This window comes from Zootoca vivipara, chromosome 16 (genome assembly GCF_963506605.1).
Source record: "Zootoca vivipara chromosome 16, rZooViv1.1, whole genome shotgun sequence".
Lineage (NCBI taxonomy): Eukaryota > Metazoa > Chordata > Lepidosauria > Squamata > Lacertidae > Zootoca > Zootoca vivipara.
This window is the reverse complement of record NC_083291.1, coordinates 19253182-19280808: the sequence shown is the minus strand read 5'-3', so window position 1 is coordinate 19280808 and position 27627 is coordinate 19253182. Positions and strand designations below refer to the sequence as shown.

Genomic DNA, 27627 nt, shown 5'->3' with positions numbered 1-27627 from the left:
TCTATTACCCACAGCTGACGCTGACATTTACAAATGTCAGTGGCAAAAAATAATAACATGAAGAAGTTTGGTAAACTGGCAGATATTCCCAACTGCCTTTTGTGATGACTAGAGTTTGTGTTGGACTATTGTTGGATGTTTATTATTTGATCAATTTTGGATTTTTAGATCACTTTCATGCTAAATTGAAACACTGTACTGGAGCAGATGTATCCCTCCTGATACCTTAATGATGATTAACGGAATGGATACATTTGCGCCAGCCTAATTTGTGATTGTTGTTTATTTAAATGGTATAAAATTTGTCATGTGCATGGATAATTTTATTTCAAACTTTCTTTCCTAATCCTCAATGCAGCCTGTATTAAAAATATATCAGCAACACAAGCAGCCTGAGTATATATTCCAGCAGAACAGGGAGAAATTATTAGCTGCTGGAGTATTAAAACCTACTACTTCAGCAGAGAAAAGAAAATGGCCTCCTCCGGAACCAACATTAGCTGAGCTTCAGCAAGAGTTAATGAGGCAAAGACAGGTATCGCCCACCTTTTGCATATTGTGATTATTATTATTATTATTTTTAAAACCCAGCTTAAACTTGTCTTTCAATAAAACATTTTCAAGGCAGCTTGCACCGTATAATTCAAGAAAAAATAGAACAAGTAACAATCAAATGTTATTTTGTATGTTCTTGGAGCTAATGAAAAACTACCTGTGAAATATGCTTTATAAGGTGCCTCGTATTGATTTTTTCAAGTCTTTTTAAATATGAGGATCCATAAAATCAAATTTCTTAGTTTCTTTCTCTTGGTAAAAGGAAGGATCATTCAATTCATGGCAACATTTGCCCACATTATCTAAATTTGGAACTGCTCTGACATGGTTTACTAACACAGTGAAGCAATTGTTGCTTGATAACCCTGGAGCAAATATCCAACTGTCCCTTTAGATATTCCAAGGAATCACTTTGCAACAGGTAGATTTTACACATTCATCAAACAGGGAAAGAGAGAACTGAAGCTGCTATTACCACCAGAAGTATGTAGAGGTTGTAATTGTGATACCTTAATTATTTTCCCACCTCGGGGTTGTAAAAGATTTGCACCCTATGATGATCATTAGGGGTATTCGGAAAATCCCATTTAGGGTTTCATACTACGATGACTGTATGATTTTACGCAGAAGGCGACTGTATGATGTTGTACATGGGTTTCCATGGCCATAAAAAGTGAGTTCCATCATCCTTCCCATAGAAAAGCCAGCATTTTGATGGCCACTTTAAAATAGATCTCTGTGGGAGCTGATTCAGTGCTGAAAGTCATCTTTGCAAAGCGCACAAATCTGTCACTATACTGTCGCTTTATGGAATCGTGATTACATTGTGTCAGAGAACATCTGTATTCATCACCCAGATACTCTTTTTGTGTAGCCAACTTTAGGGTCATTCTGAACCAGTATAGCCTGCACAATGCATGTTCCATTGTAGGTGGCAGCCATTTCCCACAGGGTTTCCGTTCCCGGCCCCTGTGTGTGTAGGTGGAGCGCATACAAGTGCGCCTTGTTCCACCCCACCCTCGTTCTGCCTTCTAGGTCCAAAATGACCTGCCTGTCAGGGATCCTGCGTCAACTGGACGCGTGTAAGATGGTAGCCACCTGTATGTATTTGGTTGAGCTTCCTTGTTCCTGGTATTTGGAGATAATAGGGTGTAAAAAAGGCAGCCCAGGGCAGTCTCCACGGCTTCCATTTGCAATATCTACTTCGGATGGGAGGAACAGCACAGAAGAGATTGTGGCTATTTGCTCTTGTTCCTTATATCAAAAGTTGCATTAAAACATGTTGTAAATGGTTCTCATCTTCCCAGAACGGCAGGCTTCTTTTTAAGGCCAAGTTGCGGTCAATTCTCTTTTTTTCCAATTTCTGTTTTATTTTTATGATGTTAATGTTAAATAGCTCTGAAACAGGTTGCACCTTCAGTATTTTATTTCTGTGACAACTTTTGAAAGATTGTATATTATTTTTCAGCCAATCTACAAATTAATTTCACATTGGCTGAATTTGAATGTGCAGCTAAACTATTATTTGACATTATGTGCACAAACAGCAGCAAACACTGCCTCTTACCCTTTCCTTCTCTAGCATAGTTATGAAAAGGAGGTTAGAAGCATCTGCTTATTGTTTTAAATAAACCAGTTTCTGGGTACCTGGGATGTGAACTGGGGAAAACTCTGGTTAGTTTAAAGTATGGTTTGTTGAAACAAGCCAAGATCATCAAACACACATAAAGGAACCAAAGTTTAAACTAATCAGAGTTCCTCCAACATGAATATAACATGGATATAACATTAAACAATGGTTAGTTTAAAACAGGAAGTGAAAGTCTCCCTGCGATTGTGCTGAAGGAGGGGAAAGGGGAGTATGCTAGCCCAAAGCTAGCTGCTGCTAGTGCACATATGAATCACATCATTGTGTAAAAAGAAAAAAGCCAATTGCCATGTTAACCAGCCCTTATTAACATAATTGTTATAGAGGCAGTTTTATAATTTTAAATATGTATCTTCAAGAAGATACTGAGTTTTTCAAAAGTCGCAAAAAATAATTTTTTTAAGGGAAATCAACTGAACAAGAAGAATTTGAAGTTTTCAAGTGAACAGTGATCTATACTTTATTTTTACAGTTACTGAGTGACAAGGCAGCACGAGTTCCCACTCCTCCTAAACAGCCACGCAGTGTGGTAAAATTAGGTGCTTGCCTACCAAGTGCCTCTCCTGTTCGTAAATTTAAGGAACCAGAAGATGTAATTAAAGCTAATATCACAGACCCTCTAGAAATTGTAAGAACAATATGTCAGAACAAACATCTTGGATTCCTATACATGACTCCTGCAGTGCCTAGGTCATCAAATGAATATGATTGTTATAACTTGAAGTAAGTTGCTCAATTTATATTTTATTATGCCCAGTTTTAAATACAGTAATGTTAACTTTGATGTGAATTAAAATTTTACTTTATTACAATACCTGCTTCCTTTTTGATACTGGCTAATTCACTTGTGGTCTTTACTCAGTTGGGGGGGTTTGAAACCTAGCATATAGTGTACTATTTGATATATTTTCCTTCTCCAATAGGTGTATTGCTGAACTCGTATCATGGATATTTTGATGGAATGATACTAATAACAAGGCCTTGCACTCATATTTTAAAGCTTGGCTTCTTTGCTCTTTTTTTTCTTTAGAAAGGGGAGAGTTGCTTTCAAACAGTTGGTCAATAGACCAATTAATTTGTACAGCTTAAGGGTTGATGTTGTTATTTTTAATTGCTTATTCTCTCTTCATGGTAAGGTCCCAGGGCAGGTTACAACAATATAAAAATACAATATAAAAAATTTAAAACAATATACAATCAGATGAATAGAGTGGATCCTAAAATGCATGCCTTGCCGATGCCAAGGTTGGGATAAAGAGCTATGAATTTGGCATACAGCCAGTGCTTTTCCCCCTTAAAAAATGTTTAGGGGTACTCTCATTTTCCTACTCATATTGAAATACTGCCCCTCAATAAGGCCAAACTTAGATTCACAAAATGTTTAGGGATATGCACACCCCTGCGTCCCCCCAGAAAATGAGCACTGCATACAGTGATGATGCTACGTGAACCTTTGTGGGGAGTAATTCCACAATTTAGGTGCTGCCATAGAGAAGGTCATCTCCCAGGCTCCCATTCCCTGTGCTTATTAAATAGGTTGGATATAGCTGGGGGCGTTGTGCTTTCCCCCTCCCATTAATACAGAATTGGCAACAGGTTAGGTGCAGTGGAGTGATAGGAGAACACCGATCTCAAGTTCTGTTAAATTCAAATGTTTTCCTTTCTCTTTTAGAATCGTAACTTACGATTGTGTTAACAAAAATGACTACTACACGATTAGCCCGAATGCAGTTATTCACACGTATAACGGAGAGGTTGAATATCTGGAGCTTGAACGCTGGGAGCAGGAATATCTATATCACAGAGCACTTTCCAAAATTACTATATTCACTATATTTCGCAAATGGAAGGCCTTTAACGTATGGAGGAAACATGTCCGCTCCAGGACGATTCATTTTTACCGCAAAGCTCTACAGAAGAACTTATTCATTGTTAATGCTGTATGTATTTCAATTTTGTGATGTGTGTGTGTGTGTGTGTGTGTGTGTGTGTGTATTGAAGTAATGCATATGAAGGACCTTGAACACTCAGGTACACAATCTGTGGCAGAGTAACCACCTCATTCTCTTCAATGCCCTGGTAGCTCGCTGTGGTCAGGGTAGATGGTGGGCATGTGTGGCTGGCTTAATTTTTTTCTTTCATGCACCTTTCCTCCTTCCTGGCAGGAGTATTGCACGAGAATCCCACCCATGGAAGCAGAGAAAAGCATTTTTCACCATCTACACTTTCTTGCAATCCCCATTGCCCCCCCTCCCCATATCTGCTCATGAGAATTAGGTGACTTCCTGAACCGGCATAAGAGGCAGTGCAGAGGGCTAAAGGAGGAATAGGCAAAAATTGCCTCCTGCTTTCAGCTGATATGATCCCCTGCTGGATCTCAATCCCATTCATGAATGGAAAGGGACATCTAGTTAGGATCTAAGCTGTTTACTTCAATTGGAGATAATTTAGTGTTAGCTCTGGGGCTGTTGTGGCTCTGGGCCTATTTTGGAGGTATATTGGAAGAATGAGGACTTTGAATTCTGTGGCTTCCCCGACACATACCAAACATACCTTATTCCTGGCTGCCACCATCAGTGGAACAGTGGCTGGGGAAGCCTTCAGCAGTGGACCTCCATCTCCACCCCCTATAGCATTCCCCTCAGCTGCCCTCCAAGAGAAGCAGATTATTTCTCTCAAAAGCTGTACCGTATATAAAATCAATTATAAGTTTTATTATTTTACAGAGGTTTTAATGCTAAACTATATTATAAAAACATGCATGCTAAAATTATTTAGATTTATATTGCAATTTTCCTGTTGCTGAGATATGTTGAAATTAGCATACCTTTGGTTCCGTTTTGCCAGACATAAATCAGTATAGAAAGTTTTGTCTCACTAACACTTTCTGACTATTTTGCAGTGTCTGAGACCAGCAATTCTTAACATCCAAGAAATGTGTTACCGGCTCAGTGATATGGCACTTTGTCAAGTTGAAAAGGGCTATTTATATACCCTGATGGAATTTAAAGGTACTCAGTTCAACCAGTTAAAAGATGTAAGTGGGTTTCATTGGTTCAATTTATCAAGATTTAATATAAACCTTATTTTTAGCTTTAATATCAATTATTCTCTAACTGCACTGTACCTTTCAGGTGGCATCTCATCTGTCGGAGTTCAGGGAAATAGCTAAAGAAGTAGTTGGAGGTGCATGTCGAACTACACTGCTCGAAGCTGGTTTCACTCCTGATTCTTACCTTTATGCAACAGAGAGTACAGGTACAAAAGTGACATTTAAAAAACAATTTCGGTGCCCTTATTCTAGTTGCAAGGAATTAGTCCAATTCAGACATAAATGAAAGAAACTGCACAAGCTTTTTTTTGTTTTTGATTTATACTTTTCAAATTTATACATTTCATTAATTTTACAATCCATTTAACATTTCAAAATTTGACTTCTTTATCCCTTTTTCTGCAGTTCCTTAAATTTATTTTTCATGCATATCCAAATTCATTTTAATTGTCTACTGTAAATATATACTCTTATAAAACTGCAGGTTATTACAATAATCCTGCTAATGTTTTTATCTGTTTACAATTTATTTGTAAATATTCAATAAACCATTTCCATTCTTTTAGAAAGAGTTTGTTATCTTGATTTCTTACTTTGAGCTCATATGTTGTCGCTGTCTCTTCTCCCTTCAGACGTGTGAAGAGAAGATCAAACACTTGATTTTGAAATAATCTTGGTTCCCCTTGACATCTGAGTCTAGGGAACTGTGGTTAGTTAAAACATGCCAGGTTCACATGGTGATATATGCTGGCTTGTTAACAAACAATAGCATTAAGTAACTAGAGTTCCTCAGTTTGGACTTAGCAGAAAACTGGAGTTTTTACCTTAAAAGCAGATACTTCTACTCCTTGCAGCCATGCTGGAGCAAGGAGGGAGCATTTATGCCTGAGATCGAAGCAGGCTTGTTCATGTAAGGGTAAACTATGGAAAATGGGGCCATTGATTAATTGCAGCGAAGGGTATCACAGGATATCACAAAGTTTAATGTCTAAGACTGAATATGTTAGGTTTGCCTCCAATTGCTACATAGGATTTTAGCAAAATTTATTAATGGCATTGTACCAGATGTTTATATATAGCAAATAATTGCTTCCCCTGCCCCTATAATCAACTGAGTGTGAGCGAAATGATTCTTATCACTGTAGAAATATTGGTTTAGCTTAGTACTTGAAATGGTTTCAGTAACATGTGCTTTTATTTTCCCCAGAACAGGTAACAATGGTAACGACAAGACTAAATACTGGAAGTGCCATTTTCCGTCGTTCTGACAAAGATACTTACGGTGACCAACCTGAAAAAATGACGTATACTGAACAGGCCAGCAAAAGGGCTACTTGTGAAAGGCTGACATGGTTGGTATTTGGGTCTTTGCAGGTTCACGTGTAATAGTGAGCGCTCACACCTTCTTTGTGAGTGCCCTTTGCGCGCAGCACCGCGGCCCCTTGGGACGCACCAGCTGGCTGGGCTGGCCTGGCTCCCTGTGTTAGCCACTGGAGGTTCTCGCCAAACCTCAGTTAACCAATCAGCCCTGGCGGTCAGTATAAGAATGTATTTTAGCGGAAGTGCTTCTTGCAAATGAGATGGCTGTAATCCTAGTGTCTGTACATTCACAAATGTATTCGCTTTGCATTTACTCCTCACAAAGTCTCAGTTTCAGTAAAAATGAATTGTTCTTTCCTTTCAGCTTTATTCGTCTTGCTGACTACCTTATAGTGAACACTTTGCATGTCTTGGCAGTAAAATCTGTCACTGCTCTTTTGAATTACCTCACTGAAAAGTTGAAAAAGACACCACCTGCAGACCTCATTCGGAAGTGGAATACGGAAGAAATGCCACCGGAAGTTCCTGTTGTGGAAAGGAAGGTAAGGTCCAAGTTGTTTGAAACAGTTTGTTCCATCACATTGTCCATGGTCACTACTGGGTTCTATCCAGTATTGTGTGAGCAGAAGGAAGCTCGCATGACTAACCTTCCCTGTCCCCTACTCTGCAAAATCACGCCAGTGCTAAACAATACAGTTTAAAGCTTCTCAACACGGGCTCAAACACAATCCCTGAAAGCTTTGATAAAAGAAGCAAGGATCTGCAACCCAGGTAGACCAGCCACCAAACAATATGGGCCTAGCCACTGCTGGAACCCTTGGGCAATGGTGAAACGCAGAGCATTACAGTATTCTCTTCCCCTCTTCTTAGAACAGACTGTCACAAGCTCTTTCCCTCACTGTCTGCAATCTTGACACATATTAATTAATAAATGTTTTATTCTAATTCATACTGAGATGCAGTGATCTTTTGTCTGTCAATTTCCCCAAGTCATTACGGAGTGTGTAAGTAAAGTTTGATAATCCCTGTTGTCATTAAGCTATCTCCAGATTAAGATCCCCTCCCCCATCAACCTTATCTATTTGAGAATATAAAAAAATTCCTTCCAGCAGCACCTTAAAGACCAACTAAGTTTTTTATTTTGGTATGAGCTTTCGTGTGCATGCGCACTTCTTCAGATACACTGAAATAGAAGTCCCCAGACGCTTATATGTAGAGAAAGGGTGGGGAGGGGTATCACTCAGAAGGGTGGTGGAAATGAGTGATTGACTGAATGATAGCTGTTGACGACTGTAAATGACTGCAGATGGTCTTGCATGAAAAAGCAAGGGGTGAGATGGCTGAAGATCGCTTTATCATGTATAATGAGATAAGAATCCAACGTCTCTGTTCAAACCAGGTCTCTCCATGGTTTTAAGCTTGGTGATAAGTTGCAGTTCAGCAACTTCTCTTTCCAGTCTATTTCTGAAATTCTTTTGTAGTAAGACAGCTACTTTGAGATCTTGTATTTGAGAATATATATATAATTCGCAAATTTGTGGACATGTGAGAACAGGGACATGACTTTTTCTTGTTGTCAGTGTGTTAGGCTAGAGAAAATGAAATCTTGTTTCTAACCTAAGAACTTATATTCCTTTTCTGATTTTGGTTTGTTTTATTTTAGGGAACTTCAGTGGTTATAGGAACAGAAGAAGAAGAATCACTTACTCCCATGTTTCTTCTAGAGCTAATTTTAGAGATCAATGCTCTGTTATTTGAACCAACTGTGGAGGATTACCAGGTTTAAGAATAACTTTACTTTACTTTAGATTGCTGTATGAAACTTCATTTGTCATCATAATCCTACTTTTGTATGCAGGATATAGCCTTTGATTGGACATTGGTCTGGGATGCATAGGGATCTCTCAGGTGAGCTTTTGATTGCCACGGTTCTTAGTTGGCCTGAAATCTGGCCTGGTGTTGCTGGGAATCCAGGGCAAAACAACATGAACAAGGCTCACCCATTATCAGTTAACTGGCTGATCCACATCTGGGTGCAGGTAAACAGGAATGGGGTGCAGGTAAACAACACTGCAGAAGGAAGTGCAGGTAAACAGGAATGGGGTGCAGGTAAACAACACTGCAGAAGGAAACACGTGAAGGGGCTTGCTGTATAGTGACAGAGCCTGCAGAGAGGAGTAACCATGTAGCAAAAGTGAAAGTTAGCTGACCAGTATTCAGAGGCAGGAGTGCCAGCCTTCATACCGAAGGACCCATGGGACCTCTTCGTAGACCTACCAGTTGTCCAGCGATGCAAAATAATGATGATCAGGGATCAGCAAGTCTTGGTTTGTTTTTGCCATGACCGGAGGCAGATTTAGGGGAGCACAACCAGTTCAGTCGCACTGGGCACAGAGTCCCCGGAACGCTGCCATTATGATTTAGAATGGAGCACGAGAGGCAGAGGAGCGCCGAATTTGGGTGTCGCACAGATCACCACGGAAATTTGAGACCCCAAGATCTGCCACTGCCAAGACCCTCTCCTCCAGAGAGAGGGGGAAAGGGTTTTCTGATATTAGAGATTGAGACCCAGCGTAACTGTGGATATGAACTCCTCCCCTCCTCCCCAGCTGAGGAGAGGGATGTGGCACTTCCAGTATTGGAGACTGTATGCCGCTGAATAGCAGAAAATGAGTGGGCTCATGACCTGCTTGCGTGAGTCCCATAGGCATTGCAATAGAATGAGCTAAATACAAGAAACCCTATGGTTTGATTGTTATCTATGTTGTGAAGGCAACACAGCTTCTCTCAGCCTGAGGCCCCTCTCCCACCTGCACTATGGGGATAATAATGCCTACCTTGTAGTATCGTAAATATTACAACAGTGGTGTGTGAAGAGCATTGAACACTTTAAAAACGCTATACACAACTAAGTCTTGTTTTTCATTTTCAGATTCTTCCAGTACAACCAGCGTTTTTTTATACATTTCTTCTATTTTGCCCAACAGGATGGAATGTCAGACATTGTGAATCAGTTTCAGGCAACTGTGTTATCTGTTGCAAACCTTGTTCCTGATAGATACTTTGATGCTTTTACTCGCCCTGTTATTAACAACAAAATTGAAGAAAAAACATGTGGTGAAGGACCAAGCTTGGCAATAATGTTCAAAGATGATAGACATCTCCAGAACATTATCTCACAAATAAAGGTATAGACCACCTTTTGTGGAGGCCTATTTACATTCCTGATCTCTGTTTGAATTGGCAAGCTGGTGCCACTACCCATGTCAACTTATGAGTAAATAAGCACCCCCAACTTGCCACTTGTCCCTTATTGAATCTCTCGCCCTCAATATTATTATGATTAAATACTTTTCTGTTAATGTTTAGGAAACAATCTATTCAGGATTTGAAGCAGTCAACTTGTATGCATCTACTTTTGAAAAGTTTCGTTTATTTTTCAAAGAAAATGAAAGCCTTGATTTGGAAGCGCTGAAGAAAGAGGAACCTGGTAAGATTTGTTTCATAGCTTGCTAGGTATTTTTGAAGCTGCTCAGTAGTACCAGTACATTCAGTGATCTGCTTAGCAGGCTGTATTATGCCAGCAAACATCCGTATAGTTTTCATAACGTTCCTGACAACTGAGATTCTTTAGACGTGATCTTCAGAAGAAATTTGTATTAGCTTCTGTTAGAGTGACCCTATATTTCTTATACATGTCGTATGGTGAACCGGTTGTGATGTACTAACTATTTGTGAGCTACAAAATCCCCGTTTCGAATTGCAGCTTTATTATGAACTCACTAGGCAACCTTAGGCAAGCTGTTATTCTCCCAGCCTTAACCCATGAACCGAGTCCCTCTCAGGTAGAGGAAATCCTTCCTAACTGTACTGCTGCTTGTTAGAGATAAGGTGCTTTTTTATTAAGAGTTGCTCTCCATTTCACCTTTTAGGCATCATTCTGGCAGGAGTTGCCCCCTGCTCCCAGAGCTTTTTTGTCCCCTGTTATTCTGGCACCTAATGAACATAGAAAGGGAGTCACCATATTTTTTTTTTAAAATGTGGGTTTGCGGAGGAGAGGTTGGCTAAGAGTATTTGCCTTAAGCTAAGTAATGAACCCTGTTGCCAAATTAAGAATGTGCCCCCCATTACCTCCCCCCCCCCTTTGCCCCTATAGCACTCAGGGAGCTTTCTTCTTGCTCTTTTCTACTTCTCATACCCATGCTAAGCACATGGAGCTGGGAGTTCAAACTTTTTCTATGTTTCAACTTCATAATGTACCAGGGCTGTGAGGGGCTCCCTCCACACAAAAGGGACAAAGCTTTCTTAATTTGCAGAAGCCCTGCCTGTAGATCAAGTGGGAGGATATAACTCACTCTGGATGCCCTCCACTCACCAATTAGAAGAAATATACCGTACATTCATGACAAGTTTTTTTGTTGTGAACTTTCCTGAGATCTACAAATAAAGGACGATATACACATTTAATAAAATAATAAGTTCCTATCATTCCTCTTTTGCCAATGGGGTGATGGCAGTCAGGATATTGCACCCACCCCGACTAAATATAGAAGACAACTGGGGAAATGTTTCTCTAAAGCTCCTGAAAATGTAATGACGATATTACACATCTTGTCTATAATAAACAGATGTTAAATTCTTTGCCGAACAACTGGAGAAGTATCACAGACAACACAAAGAAGCTGTGGCCATTAAACAGAAGAGGAATATAGGCTTGTTCCTCATAGATGCACAAAAGCTGAAAGACAAACTGATTCCATCACCAAAGCGCTGTTTGGAGGTAAATCTATCAATCACTTTAATACCAAACTTGGGAGGCCTCATGCATATCAATTTGGCAGTGAAATGGCGCCGTACAGACATAAGATAGTAGCTTCTGCTTCCTCAGGTTATGGTTCAGATGTGTTGAAATACATTAGTTTGTAAATTAAAAACAAAAACAAAAGATGTTTGAAAACCTTAAAAGGCCTGATAAGAACTTGGCTATAATGACTTTCAGATTTGGAGAATACTGAGGACAGTTGAGCCCCAGATTGCTGAAAATCACGGATGTCACCTGAAAAAAAACCACATGACAGAGAAGAGAAAATACTATAGGAATAAAATAATCAGAAGTCATTTGGCAAAACTGTTAGTGACTAGAAACCTGGCAAAACGTAACACCAGCATAAGTTAAGCCAGTGTAGCTACTCTTATTCCAAACTCTGTTCATGAGGAATTTGATTTACACTACCCTTTTTGCAGGCTATGTTCTACTGGGTTTCTATCCCACATGGCTGATCTGAAAGGGGTTTGGAATAGGTGTCAGTCTCTCCTTGCCCTGTTTCCTCTTCCTGTTTTGGGGGCTTGCACTGGGTTAAGTTCCGCCTCCTGAGCCCCAGGTGAGCTGGGTGTGTGGAATTTAACAGACATATCTGTGGCTCAACTGAGTTGAAAGACCTATAATGGCAGAGCCCAAACTGTGCCTGAGCTCAACCAGGAAGGATTCACCAAATTCAAAATCTCATCCTGGCTGATCATGGATTTGCATTGCTTCGCTAGAGTTTTTGGTTAAGTTTTTTGTTTAGCACATGACGTGGAAGAGGAGGGGACAGAGGATGAAGAAAGAACTGGGGGCTCTCTTCCCATACTTTGGACGCCCTTAGGACTGTTGTCCCCCCCCCCCCCCCGGAACTCTTCTCATTGTGAGACTGAGAGTTTGTTTGGACCATGGGTGAGAACCCAGAGAGGAAGGGTGTGACAGAAGGAAAACGAATTGATATCAATTTTATATGTATTAGTAACTTCGTATGAGGGGACGCGGGTGGCGCTGTGGGTTAAACCACTGTGCCACTTGGGCTTGGTGATCGAAAGGTCGGCAGTTCGAATCACCACAAGGGGTGAGCTCCTGTTGTTCGGTCCCAGCTCCTGCCAACCTAGCAGTTCGAAAGCATGCAGTACAAGTAGATAAATAGTTACCACTCTGGCAGGATGGTAAATCACATTTCTATTCGCTGCTCTGGTTTCACCAGAAGCGGCTTAGTCATGCTGGCCACATGACCCGGAAAAACTGTCTGTGGAAGTGGACAAATGCTGGCTCCCTCGGCCTTTAAAGCGAGATGAGCACCGCAACCCCAGAGTCGTTCGCGACTGGACTTAATTGTCAGGGGTCCCTTTACCTTTAACTTTGTATGAATGTAACATTTTTATACATAACTGTATTTTGTAATATTTTTGTTTAAGCGGGCTGTTAATTGCTTCAGTTTTCTGTACACCACTTACAGACATTTTAATATATTAAGTGGTACACTACTGATGTAAATAATAAATAAATAAAAATAATGGGTGTATTCAAGGTGCGAAGTCTTGACTAAGGAACTGATTCTTGTGAGTTAGACATCATTGTCCTGATGAAACTTTCATTCTCTGCTGAATTTTTCAATTTTTATTTTTATTCCAGTGTATCAATGGAATGCTTCCTGTAATTGCAAAGAAAAAAGTTACTGCCATTCTTGTTGAGGCAAATGATGCTAAATTTAAACTGGAGTTTTATCCATCTACAACAACAGAATATGTCTTTAGCTTGACGTTCCTTGATGAAATACAAGATCGGGTTAGTTCACTATGCTGTAGTGCTCCTACTAGGTAGCATTTACCATCTTGGAAAGTACTTATCACAACAGTGGAAAGGAATTGTGCTTTGCTTCCTTCTGGACTCATCTACCTACAGTACCTAGCTATATAGATAGTGCTCCATTCAGTTTCCCCTAAGAAATAAGAACGCTGCACAAGGCATTTCGTTTAATTTGAGACTCTGTATTTTCCCCAAAATGTATGATTATTGCAGGTCATGATGAGTCCCTCCTGCCCTGCAAATAGCAGTGGTATTAGAAACTTACTAGTATAAGGAACTAGCAAAGTGCTCACCATAAGGCTTGTATTATTGCATAGATACCTGATGGATGCAATGTGTAGGTCCAGGTCACAAGTGTCAAGCAGGTCCCTGCTTTCAGGGGGAAAGGCTAATATTTAGTTATATGGGAGAGCACCATTATGGTGGAAACTTTACCTACTTGACATCTTTGGCAACTCTAGCCATTGCGAATCATCCCTGTCAGCATAGACCTTTCCTCTCTTCTGCATACACCTGTTCTGGATGCTTGAATGTCACAGAATGTTGGGACCTGACCTTTGTACCGATGGTAGGAAAAAATTACTTACCTGTATACTATTTAAAAGAACCCGGAGTTGACTTTTGTGCCAGTTTTTCCTCTTGCTTTTAACGTAACATTTTGTGGCAATTTAGAATATTGGTGCCGATTGAGGATTTTCCGTGGAAGCACATTTTCAAAAGAATTAACTGATTTCCCCCCCCTCCCCAGATTGAAACACTTGAAGTCGACTCAAAAGTCGTAACAAAGATGTATCAGCTTATCGAACTATATGCAGTGCCAACTCCGCCTGAAGATCTTGCTTTGTTTTCAAGTCTGAAACCATCCATCATTGCTGTCCGAAATGCAATTGACAAATCTGTGGGTGAAAGAGATGCCAACATTGCTAGGTTCTGTCAGCTCCTAGACCTAGATGTTCAGGAACTAAATTTAGAAGTTAAAGAAGTCAAACATCTAGCTCAGGTATAGAAACAATATCCCCCCCCCCATGTTTATATCCTATAGAATTACCATTATGGATTTCTGGTATTGTTTGCTAGTGATTTGCCACTACCAACATTCTCCAGCACTGTGCACTGTAAGTACAGTACACAAGATCCCCAGCTGAGTAGCAGGCCACATGCTTTGACTGCAGAAGCCCCAGGTTCAGTCGTTAGTACCTCCAAATAAAATGGAACTGTCAGATAAGCAAGGCTGGGAAAGACCCCTGCCTAGGAATTGGGAAAACCAGTTCCAGCCAAAGTAGTCAGCAGTGGGTTTGTTGGACCAATGGACTTGGTATAAGACAGTTTTAGGTGTATCAGGGGGTCAACAAGAACACCAAGGTTTATAACATTTATAACTAACAATGGTGTATTACACAAACCTCCAACGACTCATGCATTGCAATAGAGGGATATTTGCTTTCTCCCTGATGGATTCTCCTCTTGCCTGGACTAGGCATGTTTCACACTGTCCCCATTCTCAATGAACTGATGTTTTGTTTTGGGATCAGTGATCAGTATACCCATCGCTCCATACAGTATTTATTTCTTAATATTGAAGATGTCACAAGCAACATCTGTACTTCACTCAGTCACAGTTATGTTGTTTTTTTAAATTGTTCTGTACATTCTATTGACTCTTTATAGCTGTGTGTTCTCTATTTTATACCTGTATTTTCTCTACGTCCCCCCCCCCTCCCTGAGAGGTTCGGAGGGTGACAACATGGGAACAGGCCTTTTCTGTGGTGGCTTCCCATCTGTGGAGTGGTCCGTCCAGAGGGGCTCACCTGGCGCCATCCTTACATGTCCTTAGGCACTTGGCAATAACATTCCTCTTTAACCAGGACTTTGGCCATTAAATGATCTATGGGGGAGCTGTTACTATGATCATTTTATTATTATTCTGTATTATGTGTATTGTGTTTTTATTACTATGCCACATAAATTATGTTATTAATATTGTTCACTGCCCTGGGACCTTTGGATAAAGGGTGGTATATAAATCGAATGACTGAATCAAAACTCATTAGCCATAAATTAACTCCACAAAGTTCTGTGGATTATAGAGTAAGCTGTAATGGGCTTTGACATACATAATTTGAAATTCTATTTTATGAACTCGTGGCATGCAGAGAATGAAAGAAAAAAATTCACGGCCCCAACATAACTAATAAATTTGAACAGAGGGTGTATTTTCAAATCGGCAAAAACTGAATGGCCAGCAACATGAGCTCTGCCCATTGACATGGAAAACCCAAAACACAGCAAAAGGGCACTTTAAACCCTTTTGTTTCCTGTGACCAGTTACTGAGGTATTGGCCAAGCCCTCCACTATTAGCTTAGTTAAGCAGCTATTTGCCTGTGTATTAAAGGAGCAGTTAATATAGAGAAATGTTGCAGTAGGGATTAGAAGGGGGTAAAAGGAACTCATTGCATATGCATTGCACTGCATGTTAGAGATCATATACTCCACTGGATTTAACTGTAATAGTTTGACCTGCAACGCTTCTATTTAAACTTTTATGAAAGCTAAATGGTAAAGCAACTTCTTGATTTTTAATAGGATCCTCAGATTTTGGATATAGGTACCGACCAGGAAAGAGTGAAGCAAGTTCTAGCAGAGCTGCAAACTATTCTAGATGAGCTACAGAAACGTGCATTCACGTATAAATCCTATCAGAAGAATTTCAAGGTGAATTGGTTTCCAATTCCATGTCTGTTATGAGGATGAAATGGGTGTGGGGAGAGAATGAGCCCTATTTATATCTATATCTATAGTTCTATCTATATTTATATCTATGTCTAGGGCTATATCTAGGGTATTTTCTTCAAGGATATGATTGTAGTTTTATAATATACAGAATAATGTTATTTTCTATTATTATTATTATTATTATTATTATTATTATTATTATTATTATTATTATTATTATACACCCTACCCTTCACTCTAAGGTGGAAATGACAAGATTTGATGCTTTGGAGGAAGTTTGTGCAGAGCTGAAATTGAAACAACTGTTATGGGATTCTCTGTCTGAATGGTCAGTACTTGAAGACGAGTGGATGGAGGTAAATTGCATGCATTGCTCTTGAAATGATCAAGTATAAAGAACCTGCACTACAATTAGGAATATTGTTTTAAAAAAATTTGGGGGGATTTTTATAGGGAGATGGCTATTTATGTGTTGAGTAAGTAAAAGGCAGTAATTATTTACATATGAGGCAGAACTGCCCTCCCAGCACTGATGTTGCTGGGGAGCAGTGAGGTCAAGGCCATATGATGGATCTGTGTGGTGCAGAATATATAATAGTGAAGAAGGCTTATAATATCTCAAAAGAGTTGTTCTCCAAAGCTGCAAAGTTACACACATCCAGTTGGTAATAAGTACCATTGAACAGAGTCAAGTTTACTTCTGACTAAGTATATGTAGGGATCTTTTGGTGTGCAATAGAACTTACTGGTAGCTTTTTTTGCCTATCATGCTTGGTATTGATTTAACTCCTTTTATTCGGAAAGAAATACATTATAATGAACAAATTGAGTTTTCCTCATAGGCTAAGCAACCCTTTTTGTATACTCTCTTCCCACAGGCTAAATTTGATACATTGGATCCAGAAAACCTGAATTCTCAAGTTTCCAAGTATGCCAAATTTGTCAATCAGCTGGAAAAGGGCTTGCCACCTAATAATGTTGTGCCGCTGCTTAAGGAGAAAGTGGAGAGAATGAAAGAAAAGGTACAACTGGCCACCTGAAGTTGACTTCCAGGTGTATTTCAAGGGAGAAAATATGCAATTTTGTTAAGGATCCCTTTCAAATGAACATTTCAGATTGCATATTACTCGTGGCATCATTATGACTATTTACGAAGCACCTTAAAGGCATGGCCTTCATGCAACCTAAAAAAAAATGGAAGAGTTGTCAAAATGAATAGTGTAATAAGGCCAAAAAGTTACAGGCCATTTCATTAGTATAAATATCTATCTAGACTAGAGTTTTTGGAATCACTCAGCCATCCTCTGATGGGGCCTGTTTGTTCTCTAGTCTTCTTGTTTCCTAATAAAAACCATTGGTTTATATATAGTATTATATATAGTATTATATATAGTAGTGCAACAAGATTACGAAGTGCCACGGAGACCACTTGTGCAACACGTGTTATCGTGGAAGTATAGGCAGTTTGTTGATCATCTGTGCATTTTTAACAAGAAAAAGTTAAACTAAAATTCTGTGCACCTTACTCTTTCAGGTTCCTGCCATCACAGACCTTAGAAACCCTTGTTTGAGACCCAGGCACTGGGCTATTATAGAACAAATAGTTGGTGCACAACTGATAGATATGGAAAACCCATTAACCTTAGAGAGACTTGTTCAAATCAATGCTTTTGACTACAGTCAGGAGATTCAAGATGTTTCTGGACAAGCTTCAGGAGAAGCTTCCTTGGAGGCAATTCTCAGAAAGGTACTTTTTAATCAGATGCTTTAAACACATCCCCATCCCAACCCCCACCCCCTTGGACTGATGACAAGTAAATAAATTATCTATATTTCATTTACTGAATCCTCAGTTCAGAGCACACTTACTGAACTCTCTGGGCCATTGCCACCATTTGCAGAGACTGGTACAACTCATAGAGAGCCAGTGTGGTGTAGTGGTTAAGAGCGGAGTCTCATAATCTGGTGAACCGGGTCTGATTCCCCGCTCCTCCACATGCAGCTGCTGGGTGACCTTGGGCTAGTCATACTTCTCTGAAGTCTCTCAGCCTCACTCACCTCACAGAGTGTTTGCTGTGGGGGAGGAAGGGAAAAGGAGATTGTTGGCCACTTTGAGACTCCTTAGGGTAGTGATAAAGCGGGATATCAAATCCAAACTCTTCTTCTCCTCCTCCTCCTCCTCCTCCTCCTCTTCTTCTTCTTCTTCTTCTTCTTCTTCTTCTTCTTCTTCTTCTTCTTCTTCTTCTTCTTCTTCTTCTTCATATGCCTGACAAGGCTGTGATGGACCTGGAGTGTTGTGTTTCCCCCATGAAGAAATAGCTTGGGTTGGCTGGCATGAAGTAGCCTCTGCTAAAGTAGTGAGGAATACAGGAATAGCAGGAGAACAGAGGGGTAGCGTACACAGAGGAAAAAGGGACAGTTTTGTTGCAACTGAGTAAACTGCTGGTTTATTCAGTTTATCAAACTTACTTTCAGTGCTAATATAAATTGACTTTCCCCCCCACTAGGTGGATGATTCTTGGAAATTAACAGAATTCATTGTTCTTCCTCATCGCGATTCAAAAGATGTTTTTATCCTTGGTGGCACAGATGAAATTCAGGTTAGGAACTGCTTTTAAAGCTGTCAGTTTTTAAGTTCATGATTTTACAGAACTCTCTTAAGTAGTTCCCATAAGGTCCCAAAATTCTTAAAAATCATATATTTGTGTTTCAGCACTTTTTTAAAATTTTTAATTTATGACAAGATATGGTATGGTTTTTCACAAATAAAGCAGGGTTTTGCAAAGCTTCCAGCAACAGAGTGCAATGTGAGGCAGGGAAGAGTTTTAGTCCCTTCCTCTACAGACACCCATTTTTAAAATAGAGCCATTCTACTGCCTGCTTTGTATGTGAATACTGTAGTGCATATACATGGAAAAAAGTATTTACAGCAGCCTCATCACATCTAGTTTGGCTTGTTCAAATGAGTGGGACAGATATGAGCATGTGTTTGCTCTCTGATTGAAATTCCTGGGCTTACAAGTGCTTTAATTTGCCAGGATCAAATGGTCAGTGCTTTTAGAATTGATCTTAGTAACTTCAGTTCCAGCTCTAAACACTGGCTGGCATCATGAGCCAACATAGGAAGATATCATGTCCCTATGACATCATCATCAGTATCAGTATCAGTATCCGTATTATTCCACCCATTTGACTGGGTTGCCCCAGCCACCCTAGGTAGCTTCCAACCAGTTGTAAAAGCATAATAAAACATCAGGCATTAAAAACTTCCCTATACAGGGCAACATACTTTGGCATTGCTATGCTGGCTAAACACACTATGGCACAACGGAACAATTTCATGTGGCGTGTTCAAGGCATTTGGACTAGCATGAAGTTGATTTCTGCCATGTCTGTCCAACACTACATGCCTAATACAATATTAAATTTTATAATATAATATTTAATATTATATATAAAATTTTTAATATTAATATTCCCATGTCAAGTAGAAGTAACAGAATGAGCTTCCCCACTTAACAAGCATGTCATGGTTGTAACTATGTTGACACAAACCACTATTTTGTTGCAACTGCACAAACGTTTTATGATTGGGATTCAAGTTTTGATTTCATTAACAGACCTATTGCAAAGACTTTGTTTAAGTATGAAAGTGTTACATTTTAATATTGCAAAAAACTTTATTAGTTTCTGGTCTGCAACAATAGGAAGCTCCAACATATCTTTTCTGGAGTTGGTGGCTCTCCATATAGATATAAAAGTCTATCCATGGACTGGCATTTCTAAGAGATTATAGGGGGAGGAGTTCATTTCCTGTGGTTTTGAAAAGAGTGGGGCTGCAGCTTTAATTGATTTAACCAGTAGGTCAGTCAACTAACACTTTAGTTGGGAAACTAGTCTGGGCTAATTTTATGTAATTGGTGAGAACACATTTTAATTGGTGAGACAGAGTTAAACACATACTTGTTTAACATTTTGGACAATTTACATACCTTCTATTTAGCCATTTACTGCTGGGAATTGACAGACTTGTTTATTCTTTCCCTTCAAGGTCATTCTAGATGACAGTACCATCAATGTGGCAACAATAGCATCTTCACGATACGTAGGCCCTCTCAAGGCACGAGTTGATGAATGGCAAAAGCAACTCTCTTTATTCAGTCAGACATTGGTGAGTGTCACCTTATTTAAAAACATGCTCACTGCCTTTAGTGTTAGCAATAAAAGAGGAAAAGTAACCTTGGAATATGTTGCTGTTTCTTAGAAGTTACCCTTTACCTTTGAGCTGATAGCGTTTAAATATCAACTTGGCGATAGTAATATACCTGGGTAGGAAGGATTCTTAATGATCATGTAATTCATATCCATCTATAGAAGCAATATTGATTCTTTATGGTTTATTCAGTAATGGCCTGCAAAAGCATGTAAGTAGGACAGCAACAGTGTTTGCAAAAGACACTGAATTATTTAAATCTGCGAAGAGTTAACAAAAAGTGGGAAAGTGCTATTTGGAGATGATACTGAAGTGGCAGCTGCAGCTCGCCATTGATGTTTGCAGGGGGTGGGGGTGGGAGAATCACCCCAATTTTACTTATGGTATTCAGATTTTGTTTTTGCTTCTACAAATTAGTTGTATGTTGTTGGAGGAATGATGAACAGTACTTCTCTGAAAACATCAATATAGCATATTGCAGCCTTCAAAAAGGATACCAGAATAGAAGAGATTATTTAGGAACAGGATAGAAATGTGCTCCAGAGAACAACGACACCTTGACATTCTTGTAATTGTCATTATTGCCCTGATCCTCTACCTCCTGTGTGATGTAGGAAGAATGGCTGACATGCCAGAGAAACTGGCTCTATCTGGAAAGCATTTTCAGTGCTCCTGATATTCAAAGGCAGCTGCCTGCAGAAGCAAAGATGTTCCTGCAGGTGGACAAGTCCTGGAAAGAAATTATGAGAAAAGTTAATCGTCTGCCTAATGCCCTCCGAGCAGCTACTCAGCCAGGTATTAATAGATCTAAAATTTGTATTATGCTTGATCATAACAAAACAATGTTTTGTATAGCTGGAAAATGCAAATCACACCTACTGTATCTTAAGCTTGTAGTATGATTTTTAAAGCCATGTGCTGCAATGGCTGAGGCCCATACAAACACACATACACACACACACAGTAACACACACACAGTAACACACACACCCCTCAGGTTGTCCCTCTGTATTTGTATATTTTACTGATGATTATGTAAGACAGAGCTATTCTGCCTGGTCTTTAATCTGAACTCAGCTTGATCTTTTATTTCCCTTCTCTCCCCGCTCCCCTTTTTATGAAGATTACCTGCTCTGGGACCCCACAACTAATTCTCCCCTGGCCTCCTCACCAGCCCAAGTAGGACTAATTTAGCCAGCTAGCCCTGGTGACTTTCTAATGTTTATTGGATGGATTTCCCCCAAATTGATTTTTGAACTTTGAATTTTATTGTTTTTTCATGGTTTTATACTGTATTTTATGCTGCTTTTATGTTGTATTCAATTACAACATAAATTTGTTGTTAGCTGCCCTGAGCCCAAGTTTCTGAACCAGGAAGAGCGGGGTATAAATAAAAAAATATTAATATTTTTTATTATTGCTTAATGTAGGGTCTATTTCCAGGGTTTATTTTATTCCTGCCATTTTGCCTTCTTCGCTTATATGCAGCTTTCTTCTGACTTTTTGGCCTGGTTAGCTTATAAAACTAAGCCATGGTTTGTTTAACAAACCATGAGTTAACCACAAGTTGTCCCACAGACTGTCCAACAAACCATGGCTTGTTTCTCCAAGGTTTGGCTTGTTTTCCAGCTGTTCCAACACTTGTGCCTTTGTAGCTTAAACAGCTGGATTTCAAAGTTGGAAGCTTTTCCATATACTGTATTACAAACCATCTTCTTTTCCTTTTTTCATCCCAACACACACACACACACACACACACACACACACACACACACACACACTGTATTTTCACTTATTAAATTATTGTTTCTGCAGAGGTGGTGAATGTATGGCAAACCTTCCTCTTGTACCTAAAGACAGGAAACACAGGTCTTTGTCCATTAGACATATCCCCCCCCCCAAAAAATTGTTTCCTGCCTTGGCCTGGAGCAGTTGTTTTTTATTCCTTCCTACGGTCTACTCCTTGTTAGGTTTGTTACACATTCCATTTTCACTGCAAGTTTATTAATTATTGTTTCTTTGATACAGGCCTTTTAGAGTCCTTCCAGAATAACAATGCACTTCTTGATCAAATTCAGAAGTGCCTGGAAGCCTATTTGGAATCTAAGAGAGTAATCTTCCCCAGGTTAGTTAAGAATCAGTAAGAATATAATTAAACCATCTACACTCTGGGTGATATCGAATTGCAATGTCCAATGGACTCCTGCTACCACAATAAGACCTTCCCTTCCTCTCCTACCCATGTAGCCACACTCAGGGCTAGGGGACTCCCTGGAGCAGATTTTTATGGGGTGGGGGGAGGCTGCTACAGGGAGGAAGAGAGAAAAGGGAATGTTGGATGTTGCATAAATCTTTATTCAGTATAATCTTAGAGGTGCAATCCCATCAGAATTAAGCACATTGGAATCCCATAAACTTATATGGAAGTGTTAAGTCTTAACTTTGGATGGATCTTGTTTGTAGCTTTTTGATTTAAACCACGGGTGGTGAACCTGTGGCTCTCCAGATGTTTTTGAACTCCAGTTCCCATCTTAGGCTATCCTGGCGAGGGCTGATGGGAGTTGAAGTCCAGCAACATCTAAAGCAGGCATCCCCAAACTTTGGCCCTCCAGATGTTTTGGCCTACAATTCCCATCATCCCTGACCACTGGTCCTGTTAGCTAGGGATCATGGGAGTTTTAGGCCAAAACATCTGGAGGGCTGCAGTTTGGGGTTGCCTGATCTAAAGGGCCACATATCCCCCCCCCCTTGATTTAAACTAGGGAATAATGCAAGTTCTCTCTTGGAAGTTGTGTGTGTCCAGGTGGGTATGGCGCCTCTTGAAGGCAGGAACTTTGTAGCTTCAAAGGAAGTGGTTGGCTTTCACTTCCCTTGAAGCACTTCCTGTCTTCACCCAGAGCAGATCACCAGAATGCATTTCTTATCTCCTGTCTCCTCCTACTCAGGTTTGGGTTTGTGCTATTTCACTGTTCATGTCTGTTGTGGGCAAGGAAGGTCCTTTGTTATTTTTGAGTTCCTATATTTATTTCTTGAAACTGCCTTTATTTTTCTGTTTATTATCTGTCTGTTTTATAGTTTCAAGTCTTCTACTTCCTCATCATGCTCCTCTTGGTTTTAGTCCCACTTATTCCCTGGCCATGGCTGTTTTGTTACTGTGCTTGTTGAAATAATGCACAACTTAATTACTTAATCCACAGGCTTTAAAAAAAATACATTGATAGAAAAGCATGTTTTACAGAAATGAATGAAATTGCTTTATGACAAATTAAGTCTGCTGCCTCAAATATATTTTGAAATTTAGCAGATGAAGATACTTTTGAAAAAAATAGTTGCATTTTTAACACTTTCAAAATTATCTACGAACAGATTTTACTTTTTATCCAATGATGAGCTCTTGGAGATTTTGGCTCAGACTCGCAATCCTCAAGCTGTTCAGCCTCATTTAAGGAAGTGCTTTGATTCAATCTCTAAACTAGAATTTGCCTATATGGCTCCAGCCGAAGGAGAAGAAAAGGTTCTTACCAATGATATTTTAGCAATGCTGTCACCTGAAGGTGAGAGGGTAAGCAATTATTTAACTCAAGCAAAATGCCTGTGTGTGTGTGTGTGTGTGTGTGTGTGTGAGAGAGAGAGAGAGAGAGAGAGAGAGAGAGAGAGAGAGAGGAAGAGAGAGAGAGAGAGAGAAGTTCTTTACAGCAGGAAGTGCTATGTGGGGAGGGTAGGAAGAGTATTGCTCCTCTGTATGTAATGCACACACATTATGATAACATGCATTTTATGACTTAACCTGAGCAAGCAGCATAACAGTGTGTGCTTCTGAATCACTCCTCTTTTATTCCACCCTGCCTGGGGTTGTGAGCAGCAAACCTTGATTTAATGTGATGTGTGAACCAGTCCTTGCGTTTTTTCTCCAAATAAACTATAAGTAGTAAACTAAGAATCAACCTTATCTTCCGCTCATGATTTTTTTTTTTGCAAGAGGCAAACCACAAGTTTCATTGATTGTTGCTCCCACGGCAGAGCAAGACAGGAACATTTTTTTGGTTGTTGTTTATGATAAGCCATAACCCATAGTTTGCCATGATGGTTTATGGAACCAGCTTACTCCCGCCCTGAAACACTGAGGAAGAACGTGTGGATCCAGAATTGGCCTCCACAGTCACTTACTGACTACTGTTAAGACCGTGTTCATGGAAGACAATCTTTCTCAGCTATGAGTGATCGCCAAAGAAGGAGGAGGAGGAGGAGGAGGAGGAGGAGGAGGAGGAGGAGGAGAAGGAGAAGAAGAAGAAGAAGAAGAAGAAGAAGAAGAAGAAGAAGAAGAAGAAGAAGAAGAAGAAGAAGAAGAAGAAGAAGAAGAAGAAGAAGAAGAACCCAGGCAGCCTAGGGTCAAGTGTGGGGGAAGGTTTACCTTTCATTGTAGTGCCATCTCCATGTCCAACATTTTAGTTTTTCCTATAGTAGAGAATGGCAAAAGTTCACTTGTGCTGGATAAAGTAGGTAAAGCTACACCCTCTCTTCATAGCTCCTCCTCTTTGTCTGCATAGCCCCATCTTGGATTCAATTTATTGGTTGCACCAGAATGCTGTGAAATATGGGAGAGTTGCCTCTTGCTTTCTGTTCTGGTCAGTTCACTACTTGATATTTGCAATGTCCTGCGGCCTTCCCTAGGCTCGGTGCCCAGTGTGGTGTAACCAGTTGTGCTGCCTTAAATCCACCCCTGTTCAAAGTGCCACAGAAAGTGACAGAGGAGAGGAAGCTAGGAGGGGGGAAAAAGAGCAAAATGGGCAAAATGGGTGATGACATTATTTGAGGCAAAGAGGACCTAGGAGAGACAGATAAACAGGAAACGGTTGATGGATTTGTGGGAAAGAAAGCCCCAGTAGTGAGCCATGAGATGGAGAAGACCAATGGTAGAATATCTGCGTTGCCTATCTATTCATGCTATTTAAAATTTTTAAATCTAGTTTTAAAGTATTATGAAGTACACAATTTAATGAATTTAATAGAATGTTGTAGTAATGATTTCTTGGTACCTAAGAAGTTTAACTATTTAATTTTCAATGTTTATAATTCACGGTATAGGATTATTAGTGTTACCTAGATTTATTCTGTATTTTATATATATTTGAAATAATAAAAAATACGTTGTGCAAAGGTTTTTGTAATAACTGTTCATTGTGTCTTTAATCAGTTAAGGAGAAATTTGTTAAGTTACATTTAAAAGAACACACCGTTACCCTCATAGTAAGTGCAATCCTTGCCTTTCTAGGTTGGCTTAGGGAAAGGACTTAAAGCCAGAGGAAATGTTGAAGACTGGCTTGGTAAAGTTGAAGAAGCAATGTTCGCTTCCCTTCGACGCCTGAGCAAAGCTGCCATTACTGATTATCAGACGAAGGAGAGAGTACGTTGGGTTGTCGCTGGACATCCTTCTCAGGTAACCATGCTCAGTTACTGCTTGGGGGGGGGGAGCTTTGTTTCTTTGTCTTGAGGACATAATGATTCTTTGAGCTGGTTATGGGCTTAAAGTTCAATATATTCCCAAAGTATCATCTACTTGGAGCTTACCTGGTTACTTTATGCTGCTGTTCTCAGCTGTGGATGACTCTACCTTTATTCTGCCTTGTTTTTGCTTTGTTTTTACATAGGTCGTGCTGACCATTTCTCAGCTCATGTGGTGCCGTGATCTGACTCAGTGTTTAGAAGGAGAGGAACAGGATCCTTTAGAAGCTTTGGAAGAATTTGAAACGGAAAACTTTGAAGTTAGTGTTCATACCTGGAGGGAGAGGGGTTGTTTTTTGTTTTTGTTTTTTTGAAACTGATCATATGGAGCTGTTTGACATAATTTTAAAAGGCAAATTAACAGTCCCGGGTAGCAGTTTCCAGGAGATGGCTACGTGAGAGCTCAACCATAACTGCCCTCTCATGTTGAGGAGTGGAGGGGTTTTTGGATTAGAGGGCCCTTGAGAGGCAATGGCTTGATGTCAGCATAGTGTCAACAAGTGAACACGCACAGCTGACTGATTTGGACGGTGGCCCAGGATTGGGGGATGCAGAGGAGGAGCAGAGTGCCCAGTTCAGAGAGATAGCAGGAAACAGCTCTCCTGAAGCTGTTAATAATCCACTCGTCGTGAAGCAGAGGAGGAGGGGTGGGTTACAAGAGAGGGGCAGGCTGACGTCACTTAATAGGCGAAAGAAGGCGTGGTTCCCACAGTGGGATAAAGGGAGGCGGAACAACGCCAAACACTCAGATGAGTCATCAGACTAGTCGTAAGTCCGTGAGAGCAGTGGGCTGGAGACCTGTGGCTTGGTTGTGTTTTGTTACTGTAAATAAACTCTCTTCAACGTTGAAATGTGTGGGCATCTTGAGGTTGCGACTTAACACTTGACCTTCCCCACTACACCGAAGCATAGGGATATGCTCTGGCAGTGGGGAGATAGGGGCAACAAGTGAGAGGGGGCTGGAGCGTGTGGCGATACAGGCGGAACACACGGTTAGCAAGGGTGGGGGTCATGGAGGAATGAGGGGGGGGACATTGGGAGCTGGCCAGGCTGCTGCTCAGGCAGATGCTACATAGGTTTCCACATGCTTGCCTCTGTTGGTGGAGAGAAGTGCCACTGGTGGGGATGGGGGTCCTGATGTGGTGGGATCCCTAAAATTAATAATAATTAATAATGATTTTTATTCATACCCCTCCCTTCCCGGTTCTGCCCTGTCAGAAGAGAAACTGCTGTCCATAGTAATCTGGACCTGGCATTGCAGCACAACAAAAATATCCCCCCCACCCAGCGGCAGAGCATATGCCTACGCTGCCCAGGGCGGGTGCGCTCCCTGGGGGGGGGTGTGGCGTGGAGAATGCCCTCCCAGCTTCGGGATAGCAGCACGGTTGCCTGGAGCGGCATGCGCGCCCTACAGCCGGAGGCAGAGCCAGCCTCCCAAGGCGGACATTCGGTGCACCGCCCGCCTGCAACTCCCAAGCCTTCCCCAAGCTGTCAAAACGAAGGGGGAAGGGGGGAATGCCACTGGCAAAGCAGTGCAGATACCCTGACAGCTTGGGGTAGGCTTGGGAGTTGTGGGCAGTGCACCTCAGTGAGGGCACCAGGGATGGTCTGCTCCCCCTTCCTACACCCCTGCTCCCACCTCCTTTCTGTCCTGGTCAGTCTGGTTCTCTCCTGTATCCTGCTGCTCCCTGGCTGTGGTTAGGATTTCTCTGTCTGTTGCACCAAAAGCAGGAGTGTCTTGTGGGACCTTAAAGATGAACAATGGCATAAGTTTTTATGCCATCAGATTCATCCAGTAGTATCTTAGAGAGAGAGAGAGAGAGAGAGAGAGAGAGAGAGAGAGAGAGAGAGAGAGAGAGAGAGAGAGAGAGAGACTGACTTTGTAATTGGTTAGCCAGTTAACACACATAGTATGATTAAACTCGGATGTGGCAAGATGTTGGAAGACAGCTTGCCTGTACCTCCTAAGCTGGTCTGCTGATCTCAGGAG

General features: G+C 40.6%; 1 protein-coding gene across 2 annotated transcripts in view; it reads left to right on the top strand.

Annotated features, from left to right (window-relative positions):
- Positions 1-27627, top strand: part of DNAH6 (dynein axonemal heavy chain 6) — a 122308-nt gene that overhangs the window by 3457 nt on the left and 91224 nt on the right. The window contains exons 3-26 of one of the 2 annotated variants that reach the window (XM_035141059.2): positions 359-535; positions 2676-2926; positions 3876-4143; positions 5106-5240; positions 5338-5461; positions 6463-6607; positions 6940-7117; positions 8239-8355; positions 9563-9763; positions 9945-10065; positions 11204-11355; positions 13015-13167; positions 13937-14188; positions 15773-15901; positions 16165-16278; positions 16801-16944; positions 17457-17669; positions 18430-18522; positions 19974-20093; positions 20750-20930; positions 22164-22260; positions 23502-23697; positions 25408-25572; positions 25784-25897. In XM_035141059.2, coding sequence (XP_034996950.2) covers positions 359-535; positions 2676-2926; positions 3876-4143; positions 5106-5240; positions 5338-5461; positions 6463-6607; positions 6940-7117; positions 8239-8355; positions 9563-9763; positions 9945-10065; positions 11204-11355; positions 13015-13167; positions 13937-14188; positions 15773-15901; positions 16165-16278; positions 16801-16944; positions 17457-17669; positions 18430-18522; positions 19974-20093; positions 20750-20930; positions 22164-22260; positions 23502-23697; positions 25408-25572; positions 25784-25897 — 3840 coding nt within the window. Of the gene's footprint in view, positions 1-358; positions 536-2675; positions 2927-3875; positions 4144-5105; positions 5241-5337; positions 5462-6462; positions 6608-6939; positions 7118-8238; positions 8356-9562; positions 9764-9944; positions 10066-11203; positions 11356-13014; positions 13168-13936; positions 14189-15772; positions 15902-16164; positions 16279-16800; positions 16945-17456; positions 17670-18429; positions 18523-19973; positions 20094-20749; positions 20931-22163; positions 22261-23501; positions 23698-25407; positions 25573-25783; positions 25898-27627 lie in introns of those variants that run through there. The other variant, XM_035141062.2, reaches the window with a different exon arrangement.